This window comes from Trachinotus anak, unplaced genomic scaffold, assembly GCF_046630095.1.
Source record: "Trachinotus anak isolate AG129_WGS33_773 ecotype Australia unplaced genomic scaffold, CSIRO_AGI_Tana_v1 ptg000022l, whole genome shotgun sequence".
In the NCBI taxonomy this organism is placed as follows: domain Eukaryota; kingdom Metazoa; phylum Chordata; class Actinopteri; order Carangiformes; family Carangidae; genus Trachinotus; species Trachinotus anak.
The window spans coordinates 509,353-531,808 of record NW_027273873.1 but is presented as its reverse complement, the minus strand read 5'-3'; the positions used below and the strand labels follow the sequence as shown (position 1 = coordinate 531,808).

The following is a 22,456-nucleotide window of genomic DNA, read 5'->3' as shown; positions in this document are numbered from 1 at the left end:
CTCCTCCTCTCTCCTGTCATGTGTCCTCTTCGTCTTCTCACATTTCTTCTTCTTTGCTCTTTCTCTCTCTCTCCTCTCTGTCGTTTTTTTCCATCACTGATTCACTGGTGAGTGAATCTCTGACATGGAATCATGACGGGGGCAGATCTGACCCAACAGCTCCTGGTTGTTTGTGTTGATCAGAGTCGAGAGATGAAGAGCAAGGACCAACATGATGGAGACTGAGACCAGACTCCAGCAGGGACCAGAGAAGATGTGACAGAAAAGTCTCTTGTAACTAAGAAGCTAAAGAAAAATGATCAAATAATTCTCCACCAGAGCTCAATATACTGCAGCTTCAGTAAACTGATCCAGGATGTAGACAGAGCCTGAGACTGACGACGGTTCAGGTAAAACCAACATGAGAATGAAAATCCACCAAGACGTGAAAAACTGATGAAATACCAGAAACAGATGAAGGTGAAGAGCCTCCTGATGAAGAGGAGCAGGTGATGAACTGACCTGTGAGGTCTTCACTTTGACTGAACTGCTGATGAAACCAACTTCACCTGTCGAACTCACCTGGGTCTGAAGAGCGTTTGGTGGACTTCCTGTGAGCAGGTCTCAGTGACTCGGGATCATCTGGATCCTGGACCTCAAACCCAGACTAAAAAGACAAGAGTGAAAAAGTTCCTGCTAGAACCAAAACAACAAGAACATGAGGAACGATGGAGACACAAACTATAAAGTTACAGGTTGAGACAGACAGACAGGTGGAGACAGAGACAGACAGACAGGTGGAGACAGAGACAGCCTCCCTCCCTCTGAGCCCTCCTTCAATTAAAACTACATTTGAAAGAACTCATCAGTTCCTTCTCTTCAATTAACCCTCGGCCCAGCCAATCAGATGCTATCTCGTTAAGACGGACCCCGTCAGCAGCGAGCGGTCACCTCTCTAATCTGTCTTCCTCTGTGGGACAGGAAGTACCGGACAGCTAATTAGTGCTGAACGAGGCGGCGTCTCCCCACTGAGAGCCCCAGACTCGACCTCCATCACCAAACTTTCCTGACAAGAGTTTGATTCTGTACAAAACCTGACAATAACAGAGAGGATTTTGGGAAGGGCAGAGGGGGTGGAGTCCGTCGTCTTTAGTTTGTCTGATGATGAAAAACTAAAAACTAGTTTCTTCAGAGTCACAGAGCTGAAGTTTGTCACCTGCAGAGACTGAAACAGAACAAAAGAACCAGGACATAGATGGAGCCTTTAAATGTTTCACCTGCAGAGAGAAAACACACAGAACCAAACTTCATTCAACTTTTAGCAGATTTTATGACTGAAACGTCTCCTGTCCTTTTCATTCTTCTCCTGCAGTCAGTTCACACAGTAACAACAGTGTGACACACACACACACTTTCTGTTGTCACTACACACACACACACACACACACACACACACACACACACACACTTTCTGTTGTCACTACACACACACACAGTGTATAAAAGATTCAGCAGTGTTCACCTCTGTTAATTTTTCATAACAACTGCTTTTCTTCTCTTTTACTACGACTCTTCATCTTCCGTCTGAGCTCCATAGAAACAATCCTGATTCTTCTCATCAGTACATTATGATGATGAATACGACCAGAATAATAAGTAAATTAAAAACATAAAAATTTTGTTTCTCACAAATCAGAATAAGGAAATAAAATGTACTTTTTAAAGTATCATCATCACAGTTTCTTAATGATGGGGTCCAGAAATCTGAGACCACGAGTCAAGACACTTGTAATTTCTATTAGTTTTGAACATCATGTTATTTATTTTTTTATTATGTGATAAGATCAGTTTTAACAGAGACTCAGAATGTCTGAGTTTTTGCTTTGTTCTAATGATGAAGACTTTAACTGATTCTGTGCCTGTGAAGCTTCTTTTCTGTCTCTCAGGGAACTGAGTTCTGATACAACTGATCCAGGTTCTGCAAAGTCCATGACCTGCCCCCTCAGAAACCTTTAGTCCATCAGTGATCTGCTGGAAACTTGAGGCACAGCTTTATTAATACCAGGTGAACGCTGGCTGCAGGTTGAGTTACCTGACGAGCAGATCAGATCCACCCGAGTCACCTGAACTGCCTCAGTTCACAGGGAAATCTGAGCTTTGTACAAAGTAGTTTCAATTTGTTTTCAGTTCAGACTCTTAAACATTTCTTCTTCATTATGACATCACTTCCTGGTTTTAAATGTTTCTGAATCCTCGAACTCTGATTTTTTTCCAGGTCAATGTGAAAATATTAAAGATTTTCAATGAGGTCTCGGACATTTGGACCTTTAGCAAAATGAATGAATTATTGTTACATTTATTTTATATAAATTCAGTGAAGTGATGAACCCAGGTGTGATTAAGTTTAGGCAACTTTAAAAACAGAAAACAGACACGTCGACATCTCCAGACAATATTTTATATTTTCTCGTAGTTAGAATAATTAGCGTCATGATCATCATCAGTCTCATAAATAGATCAGTTGATTCTTCGTACAGTTAGAAGTCATATCACAGCGAATATATACAGATTTAAACAGATACAAACAAAAACAAAGCATTGGCTGAGTCACTGCCCAGCACATAGACCGATCCCACTCAGTCAGAGCAGTGCTGACTCAGAAACACAGAGAGAGAGAGAGACCAGTTTCTTCTGTTGACTGATTTTATGATATAAAATATTAAAATTGAACATATCTTAAGTTTTTAGACCAATTTCAGACTTAAACCTGTGACATGCAGCTTCATGAGTTAAATGTGTAATAATGTGTTTCAGGTTTGGTCTGAATGAAGCTACATGAGATGACTGTGAGTGAAGCTACACCGTCAACACGTCCAGTTCCTCTCTCTGGTTTCAGAGTCGTCACCTCAGACTCAAGCGGATGTTTCTGCAGTTTCCAAACCAAAATGAAGCAGAGCTGTACGAGTATAATGCTACAGCATAACACATTGTCCAGGATATAGTCAGAGCCCGGTCAGCAGGAGCCACCCTGGTTCAGAGTGTAATCCAGGATGTAGTCAGGGGCCATGTAGCACACATAAAAATAAATCCAGTCCAAGAGATGAAGGGAAAGCAGAACAGACAGGAAGTGTGTGTCTTTCACTTTCAAAGTTAAAGTTCAACTGTTTACAAGATCACAGAACAGAAGCAAATTTAAAGACAAATTATAAGATATGTTCTTTCAAGCAGGAAGTAGGCACAGCCCGACAGAGAAGATAAAAGTAACCAAAGCCAATCATCTCACTTATTTTTTTCTGCACCATTTGGTGTCCCCGGCAAGGATGGAAAGAGTCACAAAGAGTTATCAGTCAGGAAGAAATTACAGTTACGTAATCCAAGACATAGACACGGCCCTGGAGATAATAAGCTGAATCATCAACAACCAAACAAAAGGAAAGAGACACAATCAGTTTTCATTGAGCCATTTTGCATCCCAGGTTGAAGTGAGTCACATGTCAGACAGGATGGATGCCCAGTGGTGCTGGACAGGAGGATAAACAATGGAGCTCGTCATCTTCAGGTTTTAAAAGCAGAAGAACCTTTGAAACCAAATGATTTTCTCGATCCAAACAGTGTCAGTGAGCGAGCAGATCGGAGTTTAACTTTCTGTTAAGATCCAAACTTTACCCATTTATCCCAACGTTGATATTTTAATGTAAAAAACAAATTAAATTTATTTAAATCTAAATAAACTGATGAATTTGTCTTCTGAATAAACTCTTGAAATGACCTGATCCTGTTCAACATCCCTCATCATACTAGTGACAGGAGCCACTGAGAATCCCCGAGTGTGCGAGCAGTAAGAAACTAAAGGATGTAAAACAGCTTCATGTTGTAGACGTGATGCCAAAGACACACAAGGTTTTACATGTAAGACAGATGTGACGGGAGCTCAGTCCAGGAGGTAGCCACAGCCCGGCACCAACACAAAAAACAGAATTAGTGTAACTGCTGGCGACTTAAGAGTCTGCTCACCTGGTCATCAACACACCTGTTAACACACAGTCTGACAAAGATCTTATGTGTGGATAAAGAGGTGTCACTCTGTCACACTGCTGCTATCTCTGTGTGTTTCATCTACAGTTAGATCAAAGACTCAGATCACACTCAGCTGTGATGAAGAGTCAGTGGTTTTATCATCATCACCTGATCATGTGACTATCAGTCATGTGACAGAAACGTAACGTTCTCCATCACAACTGAGCAAACTCATCTGCTGCTGAAGACCATGAGACGTGGCTGAAAGCTTAGTTTTTCCTTCAAACTCAATTAAAGCTACAGTTACAATCTCAGACAGTCCAGGAAATAGACTGAGCCCAGCAAAGAAGGAGGATTTTGTCGCAGACAGGAAGCCCAGGAAATAGCCAGATCACAACAGAGTTACTTCACACAGAAACCAATAAAATAATTAAGTCAGTCAAGATACCAGGCTTGTGTGTTCCAGGACATAGCCAGGACCCAACAGACATCAGAACCAGCATAAGCAAAGATTTACAGTCAGTTACAATAGAAATCAAAAGTCTGTTACATTGTGTGTTTTCCAGGTTGTAGCCAGGACTGCACAGAGTGATGCAGTCTAATTACAGTACATTCAAAAGCAACATAAATGAGCTGGGCACAATTTTTGATGTTTCCATTCCCTCTGGTTTTTAGTTTATTTTTCTACATCTTTAGAACTTACTGTTTTCTCTTGTAAGTGAGAAACAATAGATGGACAAATTCCAGCATTTAGTCACAGCCCAGCAGGCAGACTGAAGTGGTGAAACCATAACAGCTCCGGACAGTAGCCAAGCCCACAGCAAGTCTTAGGTCATGAATGGGAAAGAAAGAAATGCTGGTTCCAGGTGTTAGTCTGAGCCCAGCCCACACCGTCCAGCTGAGAAGATCAATAGTGGTAGTGGTGGTGGTGGTGGTGGGGGCGGGGGGGGGGGGGCGGACGGATGGATCCAGGCGAAGGTCTCATCCTGACCCAGCTGCACCACCAGGACTGTTCTCTTTACTGAGACGGACTAATTCCTGGGACAAAACCTCCAGGTCCTGCAGAGAGAGAGGTTAGTGTATTTAGTATGAACCTTTGACCTTTGACCAACAAACTCTAATCAGTTCATCCTCCAGTCCTGAGATCTCGAGCTCATGAGGACGAGACCGTTGACCGTCCCTCCGCTGATCAGACACAGATTCTGAGGCTCTGATCCTTTCACAGGATTAATATAGAACCTGCACCTGCTTTATGATCACAAACACATGGACATCCACCTTTAGACTGGGTGGAGCTTTAAACACCTTTAGATTGGGTGGAGCTTTAAACACCTTTAGACTGGGTGGAGCTTTAAACACCTTTAGACTGGGTGGAGCTTTAAACACCTTTAGATTGGGTGGAGCTTTAAACACCTTTAGACTGGGTGGAGCTTTAAACACCTTTAGATTGGGTGGAGCTTTAATGACAAGTTGTTGTTGTTGTTGATAACTTCAAGATTAATTGATCATCTATTCATCAGCAGAGAAAAGAGGAAACTGTTTCTCTGACAAGGCCACTGCAGACTGTGTGTGGTGTGTGGTGTGTGTGTGTGGTGTGTGTGTGTAACCTGGACCTCCCTCTGGGCGATCTGTCCTCCCACACACTCCTCAAAACACAACTTTACCCCCCGCAAGGAATTAACCACTTTACACACAAACACACACTCAGTGCTGCTCATCGTCATGGGAACAGTTACCACCACCAACCACTCGACAACACTTCACACACAGACACACACAGACACACTGAACTGACTGAGGTCATTTGATTGATCAGTTAATTGATTCAATGATTAAATGAATGATCAGCTCCAGTGTTGAGTGTTTTTCAGCACTGAATCGATCAGTTCATTGATCGCTCCACAATCATTCCAATAACTGATTCATTGTTCTATCATCGTCTGGTGTCACACTTCCTGTCAGTCACTGACGCCTGTGGTTCATCAACCTGAGGACGTGTGTGTGTGTTTGTGTGTGTCTGTGTGTCTCTGTGCGTATCTGTGTGTGTGTGTGTGTGTGTGTGTGTGTCTGTGTCTGTGTGTCTCTGTGCGTATCTGTGTGTGTGTGTGTGTTTGTGTGTGTCTGTCTGTGTGTGTGTGTGTGTGTGTGTGTGTGTGTGTGTCTCTGTGCGTATCTGTGTGTGTGTGTGTCTGTGTCTGTGTGTCTCTGTGCGTATCTGTGTGTGTGTGTGTGTGTGTGTGTCTGTGCGTATGTGTGTGTGTGTGTGTGTCTGTGTGTCTGTGCGTATCTGTGTGTGTGTGTGTGTGTGTGTGTGTCTGTGCGTATCTGTGTGTGTGTGTGTGTCTGTGCGTATCTGTGTGTGTGTGTGTCTGTGCGTATCTGTGTGTGTGTGTGTTACCTTCTGCAGGTGCATGTTCTTGGTCAGCTGCTCCTCCAACATGTTCTGCAGCTTCTTGTTCATCTCTCTCAGGTTCTCGTCTCCTGGTTTGACCAAATCTCTGAGGACAGAACCCAGACCTCCTCTGTCTCCCTGAGAGCCTCCATGACCTCCCACTGCACTGCCGGACACGTCTGAGGAGACGAGGAGACAAGGAGACGAGGAGTTAGAGACAAGTGAAGGGAAGTGACTCCTTAGTGTGTTCCTCGAAGGTTCCTGCAGCGATCAGCTGATTCTCTTTGATCTGAGACCTTCTTAGATGCTTCAAGTGAACCCCCCCACCCACCTCCACCCCACCCCCTCACCCCACCCAGGTTGACAGGAGGAAAGGAAAGAAGGAGACAGGAGAGGAGACAAAGACAGGAGAGGAAAGAAGGAGGTGGAGAGGAACAAGAGGATGTAGGTATGAGGTGTTTTACTACCAGATACAGGAGGGTATCTAACTGAAAAACAAATCTGCTGCTAGTTATTAAAACACACACACACACACTTTGACACCACAACAGAAGCTTGTAGATTACATCTGATGATGTCATAAAATTAGACACAAACACTAAGAGTGTGTGTGTCAGCTGCATAAAACAGAGACATAAAAAGACACACACACACACACACACACACACACACACACACACACACACACACAGACACACACACACACACACACATACAGACACACACACACAAACACACATAAATAAAAGGGGGACAAAGAGAAAAGAGGAAGTGAAGGAAAAGAAATGAAGAGAGAAATAAAACAGACGCTGATTAAAAGAAGATCATGTGGCAGCAGAGAGGAGGTTTTATGGTGCAGTATAACACACACACACACACACACACACACACACACACACACACACACACACACACACACACACACACACACACACTACTTGCTCCTATAGAGAAGCTGACTGTGCAGTGTGTGTGTGTGTGCTGGACATATGTAACACCTGTAACTCTGTTTACCTGCGTGTTGTTTTCACACATCTGGAGAACAGCTGTTCTACTCATCAGCTGTTGGAGACAGTCTGAACAGGAGCTGCTGAGGAGCCCTGAAGCAAGGCACTAACCCTCCACCTGCTCCGCAGATCAACACTGTTGCCTAGCAACCCGTCAGCTGGTTACAATAACTGTGACACAGTCACGACAAGTCTTAACTAAATGTAAATGAACAGGAGGAGTGTTGTCAGACATGTTGTTGTTTCTGTTGTGAAGACAAAGTGATGGTTTCTGTCACACACACACACACACACACACACACACACACACACACACAGCAGAAGTAGCTCAGCTCTGGTTTTACTGCTCATTAGATTTCACATCGTTCCAGTGTTAATGTGAGAGAGTTAAACCAGTCAAACATGAAATTGAAAACAGCAGGAGAGAGAGAACAATGAGGAGGAGAAGGAGAGAGGAGGAGAGGAGGAGAGGATGAGGAGAGAGGAGGAGAGGATGAGGAGAGAGGAGGAGAGGGGAGAGAGGAGGAGAAGAGAGAGGACAGGAGGAAGGAGAGGAGGAAAGGAGGGGAGGAAAAAGGAAGAGGAGGAGGAGAGGAAAGGAGGGGGGGCACATTTCACATCAGAAACTGAGTCCCGTGTTTGTTGAGACAAGTAAAGAGCAGCATCAGGTCTGGTTTAAGACCTGATCAATCAAACTGATCGATCAGCTCAGACCTGACCCTTCAGAAGCATCAGTGGGTTCAAGCTGCAGCAGTGACTCCATTAATCAGTTACAGATCAACAGTTACATCAGTTCTGTTTCTGTTCTTACTGAGGTTTTTACTTTATGACGAACTGATCAATAAAAACTTGTCTGTGGTTTTTATTCTTTTATTAGTTTTTTTTTTCATCATGTTAAAAACCTGAAGCTTCTTCACCTGTTTTACTATGTTTCATTATAAAAAAAAAGTGTTTGATTGCCTCCTGTCTGTGGTTCACTGCAGCGTCACAGCTCACACATGACAGGTAACTCACAAGGTGTAGCCCCTCAAGTTGTCATGGTAACAAAGGAGGACTAGAATTGCCGCCTCGCAGTTGTCTGTGTCAGATAGAATCAGATTAAATATGAACCATTTGTGAAATTCTGTCATAACTTCTGTGTAAAGTCTTTGTCTTTGGCCAAGCAGTGTTTTGTGAGGTCACTCTGACCTTTGACCACCTTATCTAATCATAATTCATCCATACCAAATATTTTTTTTAAAAACCTCACAGTGTTACACAGATATTCTGTTCAAAAAACCAAATCCATGAAGAGGAGGAGGAGGACGGGGAGGAGGGTATCTAACTGAAAAACAAATCTGCTGCTAGTTATTAAAAAACACACACACACACACACACACACACACACACACTCAGCATCACTGTGCTAAAACAGTAAAGCAGCTAAATATAGCAGCAGTGGAACATGAGAGAGAGACAGAGTTTAAATGGATTAACAGAGAGAGAGAGAATAAATCAGAGTCCACAGACTGAGGATCCACACCTGAGTTTCACAAACTGCACATCATCACAACACACATGATGTTCTACACACACACACACACACACACACACACACACACACACACACGTCCATGTGTGTGCAGGTGTCTGAGGCGGGAGATTAAAGTTATTGTAATGAAGTGTCAGGTAAATGATGTGCTGAGTCAGCTGAGTCCTCTCTCTCTCTCTCTCTGTCTCTCTCTGTCTCTCTCTGTCTCTCTCTGTCTCTCTCTGTCTCTCTCTCTCTTCTTCTTCAGTCTGATGATCACAGAGAAGAAGAGCAGCAGATTCCAACTCCAAAAACACTTGATCCTACATTTCCCATCATGCAAGTGAACAGTGTCTTTCATCAGAGCCTCCCTGCCTGGTTAACAGCCACAAACTAATTAATGGACTAATTGATGAGGTTGTGCTCATGGACCAATCAGAGCTCAGTAAGTTATCTGCTCCTATCAGAGTGACCCCGCCCCCCCCACAGGAAACAGCTGACATGAACGCCATGAGGAGAAATGATGTCAGTCAACTCGAATTAAACCTGCAGCTTTAAAAGATGTTTGTAACTGTGGACGAGTGTCGTTCAGTCGCTGCACTGTGAAAACCATGTGACTCACACACGTCCTCCTCCTGTAACAGACACGTGTGTGAGCTCGTCTCCTGACGACGTCTCTTTGTCGTCTCTAATTAAAAAAGAAACTGAAAAACACAAACAGCTGCAGGGTTTCCCCTCGCTGAGCTCCTGCACTGACATCAGCTGTTTAGTTTTATGAAATGTAACATGAGGTGGTTGAGCTTTAGGCCTCAGCAGCAGCGGAGCTTCATCACTTCATCTGTGTCCATATTACTGCATCAGAAATCATCTGTGTGTGTGTGTGTGTGTGTGTGTTACCTATGCGGCTGTCCATCACATATGTCTCTATGATGGCGCTCTTCCTGCAGATGTCCTCAGCCATTGACGAGCAGCTCACCTCCAGATGTTTCACCTGAACAATTTACAGATCAATTTATTCTTTTTTAATTATTAAAATATGTCAAAAACATGAGATGCTGCTCAGATGTTAACAAGCTCCAGCAGCTGAAAGGTTGAATTTCATTATAAACTACGAAAAAGCTGAGATCCTGGTTTTTGGTATCGGTGGCGCCGCCTGTGGGTTTGGGCCCAGAACGCTTCAGTGGATCTGTTCCCCAACACGGCCTCAAGATATATTTATGATGATTGGACAAATCATTAAAGAGTTATTGCCATTTTCCTGCTAAGCCCCGCCCCTTGTGAAGTTGATTGGTCAATGTTTTAATAAGACTTAATAAGATATCAGACCTACAGTTCAGGAGGAGGCGTCCAATGTGTGTTTTTAAAAGACTCACAAAGTTGAAAATTTGCAGTTCAGCCCACAGAGGAAACACTGACTGATGATCTGACAACACAAACCTGCTTCTGAACCTCAACACTACGTGGTCAATGCTCGCTGTTAACAAAGGGTCGTCATGGCAACAGAGGGCTCCTCACCTTCTCCTCCAGCATCCACTTCTCCTGCTGGACCTCAGCGAGACGCTGGAACAACTCCCCGACCTCGTCATCGGATAATTCAGCCGGGCGCTGAGACTGAGGACTTCCTCCTCCAGACTGAGACACCGGGAAAAAAAATCATCAAATATCAACTCACAGGAAAAATGACCAGCACAGACACATTTTCTCCCCCAGGCTGTTTTTCTGGGTGACTCCACCTCCAGCCAACTGCCCTGATGTTGGGATGGTCACAGACCGGAGAGCCTCACTTGTCTCACCTGTCCTGTTCACCTGGCTGCACCTGAACATCCTCATATAGGCTGAGTGATGAGGTGGAGGAGTTTCACGAGGACCGTCCCATTCTTATATATCAGGAGTTTAACAACGTTTCCAGTTCATAAAACTAACAGTAAACTCTTACATAACCTACTTTTGGTTGGATACTGGTTGATGAGCTGTAAACTTTTAATCCTTCTGTGCATCACAGTTTATTTTTCTTTCTTTTCTCATCCTCATCTCGTTTGTTTCTTGTCTTCGTTACAGTTTATTCTGATTATTGTTTATTCTGATTATTCAATCTTAATGTTCCGAGTCATTTGTGATATTTGCATAACTTTAGTTTATTGTGAAAACTATAAACTATGAATCATAAAAAATATCAACTCAAACACAGTTGTGACAGATCTGCCCTGCTCCAGGGCTCTGTGGCAGCAGGGATTTAAACTCACAACTTCTCTGATGAGAACCTCAGAACAGGGAGTAAAAAGTTTTTAATGTGTTTAAATGTGTGAATGTTTCTGATGAACATGATTCAGTTTTCAGCTGCTCAACATGTTTGTGTTGCTGGATTTTTTCCTGCAGGAATTCAGGACAAAACAAAACCAGGACTTTTACATAAGCAGGTCTGAGAAGAGCTTCACAGCTCCGTCTCTCAGCTGTCACAGGAAGTCACACACATCACACCCTCTCTGTCATGTGATGCTGTTGCTAATGACGACGGAGCCGCCGCAGTAAACTGACCCCACGATGGACTCTGCTGACTTTCATGTTTTGACAGAAACACTCAGTTACATAAACTGAACCTGTCAGCTCTATTTACAGTGTTTCTATCAATAGGAGCACACACACACACACACACACACACACATATACACACACACACACACACACACTGTGATGACACAGTTTAAAATAGCAGCAGATGAAGTTAAAAGACTCTTCAGAGAAAATAAATGTAAAATATCATAAAATAAAAACAGAGAAATTTGAATCTAGTGTCTGACAGTCAGAGAGCAGGATGATGGGACATTACAGTCCTGCCTGCCATCACTACATCAGAGCATCTCCATGGTAACAGCTGTCATTACAACAAACAGACAGAGAGGTCAGACCGACTCTCAGAGGTCACGACCCCAACCTGTCACAGGGTGAACAGGCAGAGAGTGGGTGGAGGGGGAAGATGGTGGGGGTGGTCCTAAAGTTTACAGCTGGACACACCTGCTCCTGCACCGCTCGAGTCATCAGAGGAGCCGACTATCATCAGCTGATCAGCTGATGATAGTCGGCTCCTCTGATGACTCGAGCTGTTCTGGAAGTGATTTCACACCTGATCAGAACAGAACTAGTTTTTATATGATGACAGTTCTACACGTTGTCATGAGTCTGGACTCAGTCTGTGCTGTTCTCCTTCTGTCAGTGTTTCTGAGGAGGAGCCTTTCAGCAACTTATGGCGTCTCCACCCACCTTGTTCTGATTGGCCGGCTGAGGCTCCTTCATCATGTCCCTGTAGGAGAAAGAGGAGACGGAGGACGAGTCTCCGGTCTGCTGAGTCCGGCTGGGACTGTTGATCTCTGACAGAACCAGCTCCTCCAGACCTGAGACAGAGAGGATGAGGATGGGAGCTGCAGGAGATCATGAAAGTATAAACATCTGTGTTCACCTCCTGGAGGAGAGCGAGGCTACTACAGACAACACTCAGCTGCTGATGTCACAACTCACACCTCAGTCAGCTGGTTTCTGCTGCGATGTCTCATCAGACTGTGTCCACACAACAACACAGTTCATTCAGGACGTTTTCACACCTGAACCTTCTACACATGTTGTTATGTAGCAGCTTTATACTAAAATACAAAATAATATTTGTCCTCATCAAACTAGACTCTGACTGAAACATGATGGTCACTTCACCGTGAGTTAACACAGCTCAGATCAGCCTGTGAATATTCTCATTTGTCCAGGTCATAGTATCTCAAAGGAGTTTTAAATCGAAAGCAACTGGACTTGGTTATTTGTCTAGGAAGACGTTTCACGTTTGACCAGTCCCAGCCTGGTCAGGTGCGAGAAAGAACTGATGAAGCCTCTTGGATGAGAGGTGAAACGTCTTCCTAGACAAATAACCAAGTCCAGTTGCTTTCAATTTAAAACTCCTTTGAGACAGCTCAGATCAATAAAAATACACAGTATGTTCCAGGTCTGAGACTTTAACACTCAGGTTCTGATTTCAGTGAAAAAGCAAAGAGCCTGTGTTTCTACCAGTGAGTCTCTCATGTCAGAAAACCTCAACTACACATCAGTCAGTTGGTTTTCCATTTCTCTTCAGCTGACTGAATCAGTGGACTGTGGTCAGAGGGCCGTCCTGTCACAGTCAGTCAGTGACGTTTCCCTTGTACAGGTAATTGTCTTCAAAGCTGTGGAGGCGCTTTAACGGTTCTTTAAAGGGACAGTGCACCGTCTTAAATGAAAGGTCCGGTGTCTGCCAGGCCTCATACTGGTCTCAATAATCTGTAAGTGGTCAGCCCTCTGCACCTCAAAGATCCACCTGTAAATTTACAGGTGCAGGGAAGTCTTGACATTTGGGTTTATCCATGAATGTGTTAAAGGGATGGTCTCCAGGTTTTAGGGTCTCCAGGTTTAAAGGGTCTCCTGGTTTTAAAGGGTCTCCAGGTTTAAAGGGTCTCCTGGTTTTAAAGGCTCTCCAGATTTAAAGGGTCTCCTAAAGTCCACTGATTTAAAAGGACTGTTTGAGAACAGCCATGAGGGGACTGTCCCTTTAAGAGAGTGGACTGACCCTGTTATGCAGTGGACCGTCCCTTTAAGGCAGGTGGTGGGAGTGGGCAGAGAGATAAGTAGGCTACTTTAAAATGTCTGATTCTCAGGTTTGTGCAGAAGAAGCCTTTTAAACATTCATCACTACTCATAGATTATACATGATGCAGAGGACTGCCCTGCTCTGTGTGTGTGTGTGAGTGAGCGTTATATTTTATGTGTATTTGTGTGTATTTGTGTGTGTGTTGTGCCAGCAGACGCCAGTGTGTCCACCTCAGCTCTGGGAATCGGAGCACGTCATTAAATATTGAGCAGAAGGTTCCGGACTGAGCCAGAACCTCCTGACGCAGGGTTAACACGCCGCAGATTATCGGCCCCATCGGTCACGTTCCAATCACATCGCAGCCACTTAGGACAGACACACACACACACACTTGTACTTCTATCTTTGTGAGGACACTCATTGACATAATGCATTCCCTAGCCCCTTACCCTAACCTTAACCATCACACCTGAGAACCTAACCCTGACCCTGACCCTAACCTTAACCTAAACCTGTTTCTAACCATAACTCTAAAACCACGTCTTAACCCTCAACATGTGATTTGAAGGTGTCTCAAAAAGTGAGGACCGGCCAAAATGTCCTCACTTTCCCAAAATGTCCTCACTCTGTTCGTAAAATACTTTTTTTGGTCCTTACTATGTAGCAAGTACACACACACACACACACACACACACACACACACACACACACACACACACACACACACACACACACACACACACACACAAGAGCAGCACCATTTAGGAGAGGAGGTGGTGAACTCTGAGGAGATAAACTGCTGTTGGGTCTGTGACAGGACCCAGCGGTCTGGGTCTGGGTCTGGGTCTAAAGATTCCCAGTCTTCTCACTCACATCAGTCCAATATTTCTCCTCAGCTGACGTTTCTGTTTTCATTTGAGGAATTTGATCTTTAACACAACTTTGGTTTTCAGCTACTTTCCCTCATTTAGGTTAGCATGTTAGCACGTTAGCACATTAGCGTGCATTCAGCCCTGAAGTCAGACACATAAAGCCTTCATGAGTGAACTAATCTGGGTTTTAGGTCTTAGTTTCAGGTGATTGTACACTGATGGATTTGTTCCAGCAGATCCTCCTCAGTCCTGCACGCTGGGGCTTTAAACCAGGACCCAGAGCAGAGTCCTGCAGACCAGACACATCACAGTGTCATCGCAGGTGTGTATGTACCTGTCCTGGTCTTGCTGTTGGTCAGAATCTCTTGGAGTCTCTCCTGCAGTTTGTCCGCTCGCTTCCTCTCCAGCTGCAGCTGCCGCTTCAAGTCCTTCAGCTGCGTGCACGTGCACACACACACACACACACACACACACACACAGTCAGGGAATTACTTTCTAATTATTATTTTCCATGCACTGCTGCTCTTAAATTACTCCGGAAAATATATTCCCTCTTTCTCATCTCTATTCAAATTCTATTCTCTGTGCAACCACTCATCTGTCTGTCTGTCTGTCTGTCCGTCCGTCCGTCTGTCCGTCTGTCTGTCTGTCTGTCTGTCCATCACTGCAGACAGACAGACAGACAGACAGTCCACTCATCTGTCTGTCTGTCTGTCTGTCAGATAAAGATTGAACTCACCGCTGCACTTCCCTTCTTCTCCAGGATCCTCTGCCCGTCCACCGTGTCCTTTATCTCCTGCAGACAGAGCAGATTCTCGGGGGTCAGGGACAGAGAGAATAAAACAATAACTAATCCACAACTGTAAAATCACTTTGCCTTGATGCTGGTGCAGCTTTTTAAAGGACCACAGCTGTGATTTTGCATATTTTAGCTGCATAGTTTATGAATCACGTTGCTGCAGAGGTTGATATCCTTAAATACAGATGAGTTTATTTATAAAGCTTCTTTCTAAAGCAGACGCTGCAGAGTGATGATAAAAAACACATGAAAGAACACAGTTAAATAAAAACACATGGTGAGGAACCTCAGCTGACTTTATGTCTCACATGGCCTCACCATGAAGATCTGTGACTCAGATGAAGTTGAAAGTTATTGGTCAGCCACAGTCACATGATGCTTTGTAAATGGACGATGCCACAGGTCAGTATCAACCTTCAAGTCTTTTCTGAGAACACACGTGTGTTTGGTGTAAGTCCGTTCAGACACAGGTGAGAACATGACCTGTCAGCTGTTACCTGTCTGAGCTTTCCGATGGTGTCACCATGTTCATCCTTCTGTTTCTCCACCTCCACCAGCTGCTGCTTCAGTCCCTCCATCTCTGACTGCTTCTCCTGCAGGATGGAGGAGGGCAGAGAGAGAGAGCAGGAGTTCAACACTTTACACATCTGGAGCAGAAACTCAGCAGCTGTAACGTACAGAGGGGACAGAGAGGAGCGACGCTCTGCTCTCCTGCTCAAACAAAGATTTAAACAAGCTTCATCTCCACCTCCAGTGATGCCCCCTCACTCTTAATCCACATGACCAGGGATTAACTCACAAAAAAACAGCTTTTAATTCTCCTCTAATCCTCTGCTGCTAATTAATTTGACTAAAATCTACATTAAAACAACCGGTAGGCTGCAGCCGCCCACCTGACACACTGCAAACATGTCATTCTGGAGGAAAACAACCAAGGCTCTTAATTCCCTGTAATGTTACACATCTTAATCACTCTCACTCACAAACACACACACACACACACACACACACGCCTCATCAAGCAGAAATGAGTTTTCGTGTTAATTTCTGGGGCATTCAGATTTTATTACACTGAGTACCGAGGAGAAACAGAAACAGTAAAAGAGAAGTAGACTGAAGATGTGTGTAATGGACACACACACAGAGGCAGACAGGTGTGTGCAGGTGAACAGTGGAGGATGGACGCCATCATGTAGCAGGTTTCTGCAGTTACATTTTTGCAGCTCGTAGAATTAAAGACATTTATCACCTGTTTCATCTCCACAGTGTGAAGGTATAATGAAAATTATTCATCATCATTATTTCACATTACTGCAGTACTTTGGAGCAGTTTATAACAATAATTCCTGATGACAGAAGTGATTAAATGAATGTGAGCTGGAGCTGGATGAGCAGCGGACGTGTTCACTGTGAGTACAGACTCTTATAGCTCATTATCTTCAGTTATTGCACAGTTATTTATTTGCACTAGTAACTTTATTCTCATTATAATATTACAGGTTATAGTTTCTGCACTGATGTTTTTCATGCTGTTGTTTTAATGTGGACACTTTAACTTACACTGGATGTATGTTTTATATGTTTTTTGTGTGTTCTTGTGTTTTTATGTTGATCTATGTGCCTTTTAAATTAACTCCTGGGGACAAATAAAGTTTCTTGAGTTGAACTGATTCCACTGTCATTACAATCCTACTTTCATTTAGACAGAAACATTACAGTCGCAGCAGGAAAGAGATCAGATTTAAGACTTCAACAAATGAAATTTAAGTTTTTAAAAACCTTCTGTTTGGTTTGTCTTTAAATAAAGCTTTGCTCCGATTTAAATCCTCTCTTATTATTCATGTTTCCATTTAATTTCTCTTTGAAGCCTGAAACGTTGCATCAGTGAAACTTTCAGCAGCTTGTTTCAGTTGAAAACGTCTCCTCGTCTGTTTCTGTCTCCACCTGTAGGTTGGGCAGGTAGGTGGGTTTCTCCAGCTGTTACCACAGCAGCAGCTGGTTGATTCAGTATAGGCCTCACTGTGGTCAGCACGGCTGTGGAGCCAACGTGACTGAAGCTGCTCATCATTTAAACAGCACAGTGTGAGGTTACACACGGTGTCACTTCACTCCTCCTTTAATAACATGAATGGTTTCTTTCTTTTTTTTTTTTTTGTTGCCGGGATCATTTTTCTACTTTTTTTCATCTGTATAAACAATAGACAATTGATTTCTTCTACCAAGTGTTTGCTCTTATAAAACCAGAGGGTGAAGTGCACATCAACTATTTATGTTTGCTTCTCCGTGATTTTTAAGGTTCGTATAATGTGTGTGTTTATGAAAGTTATGTGACACTTTTTCTCTTGTTTCAGAAAGTGTTTTAATCACTGATGATTTTCTGCCAGAAACACTTCAGGAAGTCAGGTGACAAATGAAGTCCTGACTGTAATGTTGTCATGGAAACGGGGACATTTGAACCCTGATGAGTGGGATGTTTCACCAGTAATAATAGTCAGGGATCCAGCACCTCCTTTGTCACTATCACACTCTGTTGTGTAATATTTAATATGATCTTTTCTGTCATTCTTTCATTTCTGTGAATTAGCTGTTGTTTCAGAACCATGGACAGCACCATCAGCTGTGTGGTCGCCGCCACGCTCGAGCAGATCGATAAACAAAACCCTTCACTTATTCGGTCTGAAGGTTTTTAGTTGTTGTGTATTTCACCTGAGATATTTATCATTTGTGTAGGTGGCAAATGTTACCACTTCCAGCAGTGGACACATGGGCGTGGTTTCACCTGATTTACCTGAACAGGGCTCTGATTCTTTGTTGACTGTTATGTTAAGTATTTAAATACAATGGCTGCTGGTCAGTACCTGTGGTTGTTTCATAAACTGTTAAATCTCATCTGCACTGACCCATGGATTAGTACAAACACATCATAGTTCAGAGCCTGGGAGCCACAGTCACTACAACTACAGACCCTTTGAAAGTAATAAATATTAATTATCATCTGAAGCCGATGGAATTGAGGAGATCAGGTTTCACAGAGACTGAGGTGACAAACTCCTCTGAAGATACAGGTGATTATTATTGCCAACAGGAAGCAGTGGCCATAGCTGTTTGTTTGCCCACATTAAAGAAGATCATGTATCTCTGTTGGTCCTGATTATTAACATTTTGTTGTTTGAGATTTAACACATTCAGTGTTCCCTCTGCCAGACAGGAAACGATACTGAAACCCAAACCCACGCCACGCCACGCCACGCCACGCCACGCCACGCCACGCCACTCCAAGTACCTGCAGAGCACCCGACCTGCCACTAATTAGACTTCCTCCATCATTAATTAACTTTTCCTATTAAGTTTCCTCTTAGTATGAGGCTTTTATCCAACAGATAACAAACACACAGATACAGAGTAATCAGTGGAGTCAGTCTCTGAGGAAACGGTTTCTCCCTTCAGGATTACCAGCCTGGTAATCTGATTGGCTGAAAGGATTGCTACATCAACACTGACACATCCCATGATGCACAGCGGGTTGTGCTTTATTGGCTGGTGAGCAAACCCTAATGATAAAGACTCCGACTGAACCACTGCTCAACCTCGTTATCGTTCAGGCTCCTGAAACGAGGCCTCGTTCACGCTCATCGTCGCTTCTCACTTTTTTCCTGGTGGAGACTGTGTCTTAGTTTTAGACACTTCAGGAGGAGTCCGATTGGTCCAGATTCATCCTGCAGCAGGAGTCTGGAAGAACCAGGAGTCCTGCAGCAGATGGTCTGACCCCCACAGAGTCCTGATCTCAGATCATGGAGTCAGTCTGGATCACATGAGGAGACACAGAGGCAGGTTCTCAAAGATGCTGGAACAACCTTCCTGACAAGAACCTGAAGTGTGAGCAGGTGTATGAGGAGACATGGAGCTGGTTTAAAGGCAAAGAGGGGTCACAGCAAATACTGGTCTGATGCAGGTTTACTCCTCTTCAGATGAGGTTAAAATCAAAACTATTCCTGGATTTATTTCTGAAAACATCCTGAAGGTGCAGCTGTTTTCAGAAGTCTGTGAAGTCAAACAAACACACCGACCTTTCTAGACATTTTTCTTTATCAGTTCACAGATGGATTGTTCGACAGAGGGCATGCTGGGAAATCTGATCATGGATCAAAATGCAGATGCGACCAAAACTTCTGACATATCAGAAATCCATCCAATCCACCAACAGTCAGATCGTTGGTCATTCGTGTGATAAAGAGGTGACTTCACCCGACACACTGAACATCACACAACAACCCATCTGCTGGAAGTTTCTAAAATCAGCTGTGGTTCAGGTCACAGTTACAATTAATCACACAATTAATCCAAATATTATCAAAATCACAAAACGTCCAACATCCAACCCACAGGAGCAAGTGAAGTGCTGTGATGCTACAGAGACGCCTTGGCCCACAGATCATATTCTCCACATGTCGGGGAACATGATAGTTTATTACAACAATCATCATTTTTCTATTTTTCGCAAATTAAAAAAATGACCTCTACAACTGAAATCGCCAAAATAATCGCAGTGTGATTTTTTTGCACTGTTCAGCCGCAGTTCAGGCTAAAATCAGGCGATCCAGCCTCATAACGTCAGTGTCAGTCGGTTGTTGGCTGCGACTGTGTGACAGGTCAGTGTGGCCACATGTGACAGGAAACAGAAGGAGAAGAAAACTGAGTGGTTTCAGCAGAACAACAGGCCGACAGATTGTGTTTGTTCAGAGTCTCTGGAACAGACTGTCAGTTCAACATGAGCCTCCTCCACTCTGATCTGCTGTTAACACGGTTTAACCTCTCCTGTTACCATGGAGACAACCAGGCTTTAATTAGAAACACACATTCAATTAGAGCTGGACCAGATTCAACACACACACAAACACACCTACACACCTACACAGACTGCATGTATAAACAAACACCCACACACACGCATACATTTATTTTTACAAAGATGCTTCCTGAAACATGTTGTTCTGAAAAACCATGTGTCAGTGTGTATGTGTGTGTGTGTGCGTGTGTGTACCTCCAGCTGAAGTGTGTGTTCTCTCTGCAGCTGCTTGACCTCCTCCTGATGTTCCAGAGAGTTCTTCTCTATGTTCTCCTGCTCACACACAAAGAGAGACCAACAGGTTGACAGTCAGACGACAACACAAAGAGCTGGAGGGAAAATACACACAGGAAACATGACGACACAGAAATCTGCACATCGTGAGGTCATCAGTTAACTCCATCCAGGTAAAGAATCACCTGACTTCATTCTTCATACAGGCTGGTTGTTAAATCAGAGTCTGAGGATCTGACTGTAGTACAGGTAAATAAAGTTTGGATAAATGAACAAACTATTTCACACAAATCAACAGAAGTTGTGTTTCCTGTACGAACTGTTTGCAGTAACTCTCAGGCTTCATTTAGCTGCAGGAAAACTGCAGGTTCACCAGTGTCTTCATCCCTGTGAACGACCTGTTTCTGTCACTTCTACATGATGTTTTAGATTCTGGTGACATAAACTTGTCTGAGCCTCTTTATTCCACCTTTATACTATATGGACCTTTAACCCTTTAAAAACGAGTGTGTTGTCGACGACACATTTGCGCAGGAACACTTTGGATTACCGTAACTCTGTCACGGTTTGAGCAATCGGAAAATTCTGACGGTTTCTGAAAGCTAAGACCTTGCGTATATAGGTGTCATGACGGTAATTTCACCAGGTGGACATTTCAAGGCTCCAGTGTTAAAGGATTCAGGTAATAGTGTTAGGCTTAAAGTGGAAAATGGCTGGTGAATGACCCAGTCACAGCTACAATATGCAAGTCTTGGAAATCAAGCTAACATTAGCCTGAGACGCTCCAACTGCAGCTTCGTGCTCTGTGTGTTCACTGTCTCTGCTGCAGGATCAGGAGCCTGTGAGTCACACACACTGACGTCTTCAGTGACGGAGGAGTCAAGGGAAGGAGACCAGAGGTGTCAGAAAGAAGTCCCTGCTGCAGCTTTAAGAGGTGAACCGGTTAACTGATGAACCAGTGAAATAGTTAACTTGTTAACCGGTGAACTAGTTAACTGGTGAACTGTCAGACTGACCTCAGCCTCCTTGAGTCGCCTCTCGAACCAGCCTTTGGTTCCCTCCATGGACTGAACCTGAGCCTGTAGCTCCTCCACCTTCGGCTGAAGACCCTCCAGCTCTTTAGTCCGAGCCTGAGACACACACACACAGATAATGATGACACTGCGGACTGATAGTATGTGAGAAGATATGAAGACTGAGGGAAATCAGCATTTTAGAGGCATTACATCAAAATCAGGAAATCTACCTTCCTCCTCCTCCTCCTCTTCGTCCTACTTTCACCCCCTCTTTACCTTCTCATCTCTTAGCTGCTGTCGAATCTCCTCCTCAGAGCGATTCTTGTCCTCATGGAGTCCTCTGAGCTCCTTCTCATACCGAGCCCTCACCCCGAGAACCTGAGTGGAGAGGAGACAAGGAGAGAGGAGGGAAGGAGAAGGGAGAGGAGAGGAGAGGATGCAACTGTTTTGTATTTCTAGGAAACAGATCAGGGATAACTGAAATAAAAGAAGAATAAAAAGTTCTCAAAGGGCCAAGAAAAAACAACATGAATGAAGAGCAAGAACAAATCCATGAGGAGAAAACATGAACCCTGCAGTCGGAGTAAGGAGCAGAGTGTTTCACCTCCTTCTCGTGCTGCAGTTTGAGGTCTGACAGCGCCTCCTTATGGTCGGACTTCTCCTGGTTCAGCTGCATGGCCATGTCATCCAACATGGCCTTCCTCTTCTCTGCTGTCTGCTCTCTCACACACACACACACACACACACACACACACACACACACACACACACACACACACACACACACACACACACACACACACACGTTCATTAGTGTGCTTAAGGACTTAATGGCTTAATATGTCACACAAACAAGAATGTGTATTCTGTGTTTCCTCTGTGTGTGTGTGTGTGTGTGTGTGTGTGTGTGTGTACCTTCTTAGCCTCATCCAGCTCTCTCAGCAGTCTGTCCTTCTCTTGTCCTTCTTCTGTTAACTGCTCTAACAGCTTCCTGTTGGCAAAACTCGACTCCTGAACAAGTCGAAGGACAGAGACAGAGATGGAGAGAGAGACAAAGAGACAGAGAGAGAGAGAGACGACGTCTGAGTGAACTCATCACTTTATTCTATTCTATTGTCAGTGTTTACATCATGATTCATTTAAACATTTAGACTCATTTGAACTGTTCACTGTTCAAGTTT

General features: G+C 43.9%; 1 protein-coding gene across 4 annotated transcripts in view; it reads right to left on the bottom strand.

The window, feature by feature from the left end:
• Positions 1-2,423: 2,423 nt before the first annotated feature.
• The window catches only part of gripap1 (GRIP1 associated protein 1), a 35,738-nt gene continuing 15,705 nt past the window's right edge, over positions 2,424-22,456 (bottom strand). For all 4 annotated transcript variants that reach the window (XM_071458707.1, XM_071458709.1, XM_071458710.1 and 1 more), the window contains 13 exons: positions 22,191-22,286; positions 21,880-21,990; positions 21,552-21,653; positions 21,276-21,389; positions 20,221-20,298; positions 15,677-15,772; positions 15,120-15,176; positions 14,715-14,814; positions 12,164-12,294; positions 10,421-10,537; positions 9,803-9,896; positions 6,395-6,567; positions 2,424-5,055 (listed from right to left, as the gene is read on the bottom strand). In XM_071458707.1, coding sequence (XP_071314808.1) covers positions 4,978-5,055; positions 6,395-6,567; positions 9,803-9,896; positions 10,421-10,537; positions 12,164-12,294; positions 14,715-14,814; positions 15,120-15,176; positions 15,677-15,772; positions 20,221-20,298; positions 21,276-21,389; positions 21,552-21,653; positions 21,880-21,990; positions 22,191-22,286 — 1,347 coding nt within the window. In that variant the 3' untranslated portion in view covers positions 2,424-4,977. The remainder of the gene's footprint in view (positions 5,056-6,394; positions 6,568-9,802; positions 9,897-10,420; positions 10,538-12,163; positions 12,295-14,714; positions 14,815-15,119; positions 15,177-15,676; positions 15,773-20,220; positions 20,299-21,275; positions 21,390-21,551; positions 21,654-21,879; positions 21,991-22,190; positions 22,287-22,456) is intronic.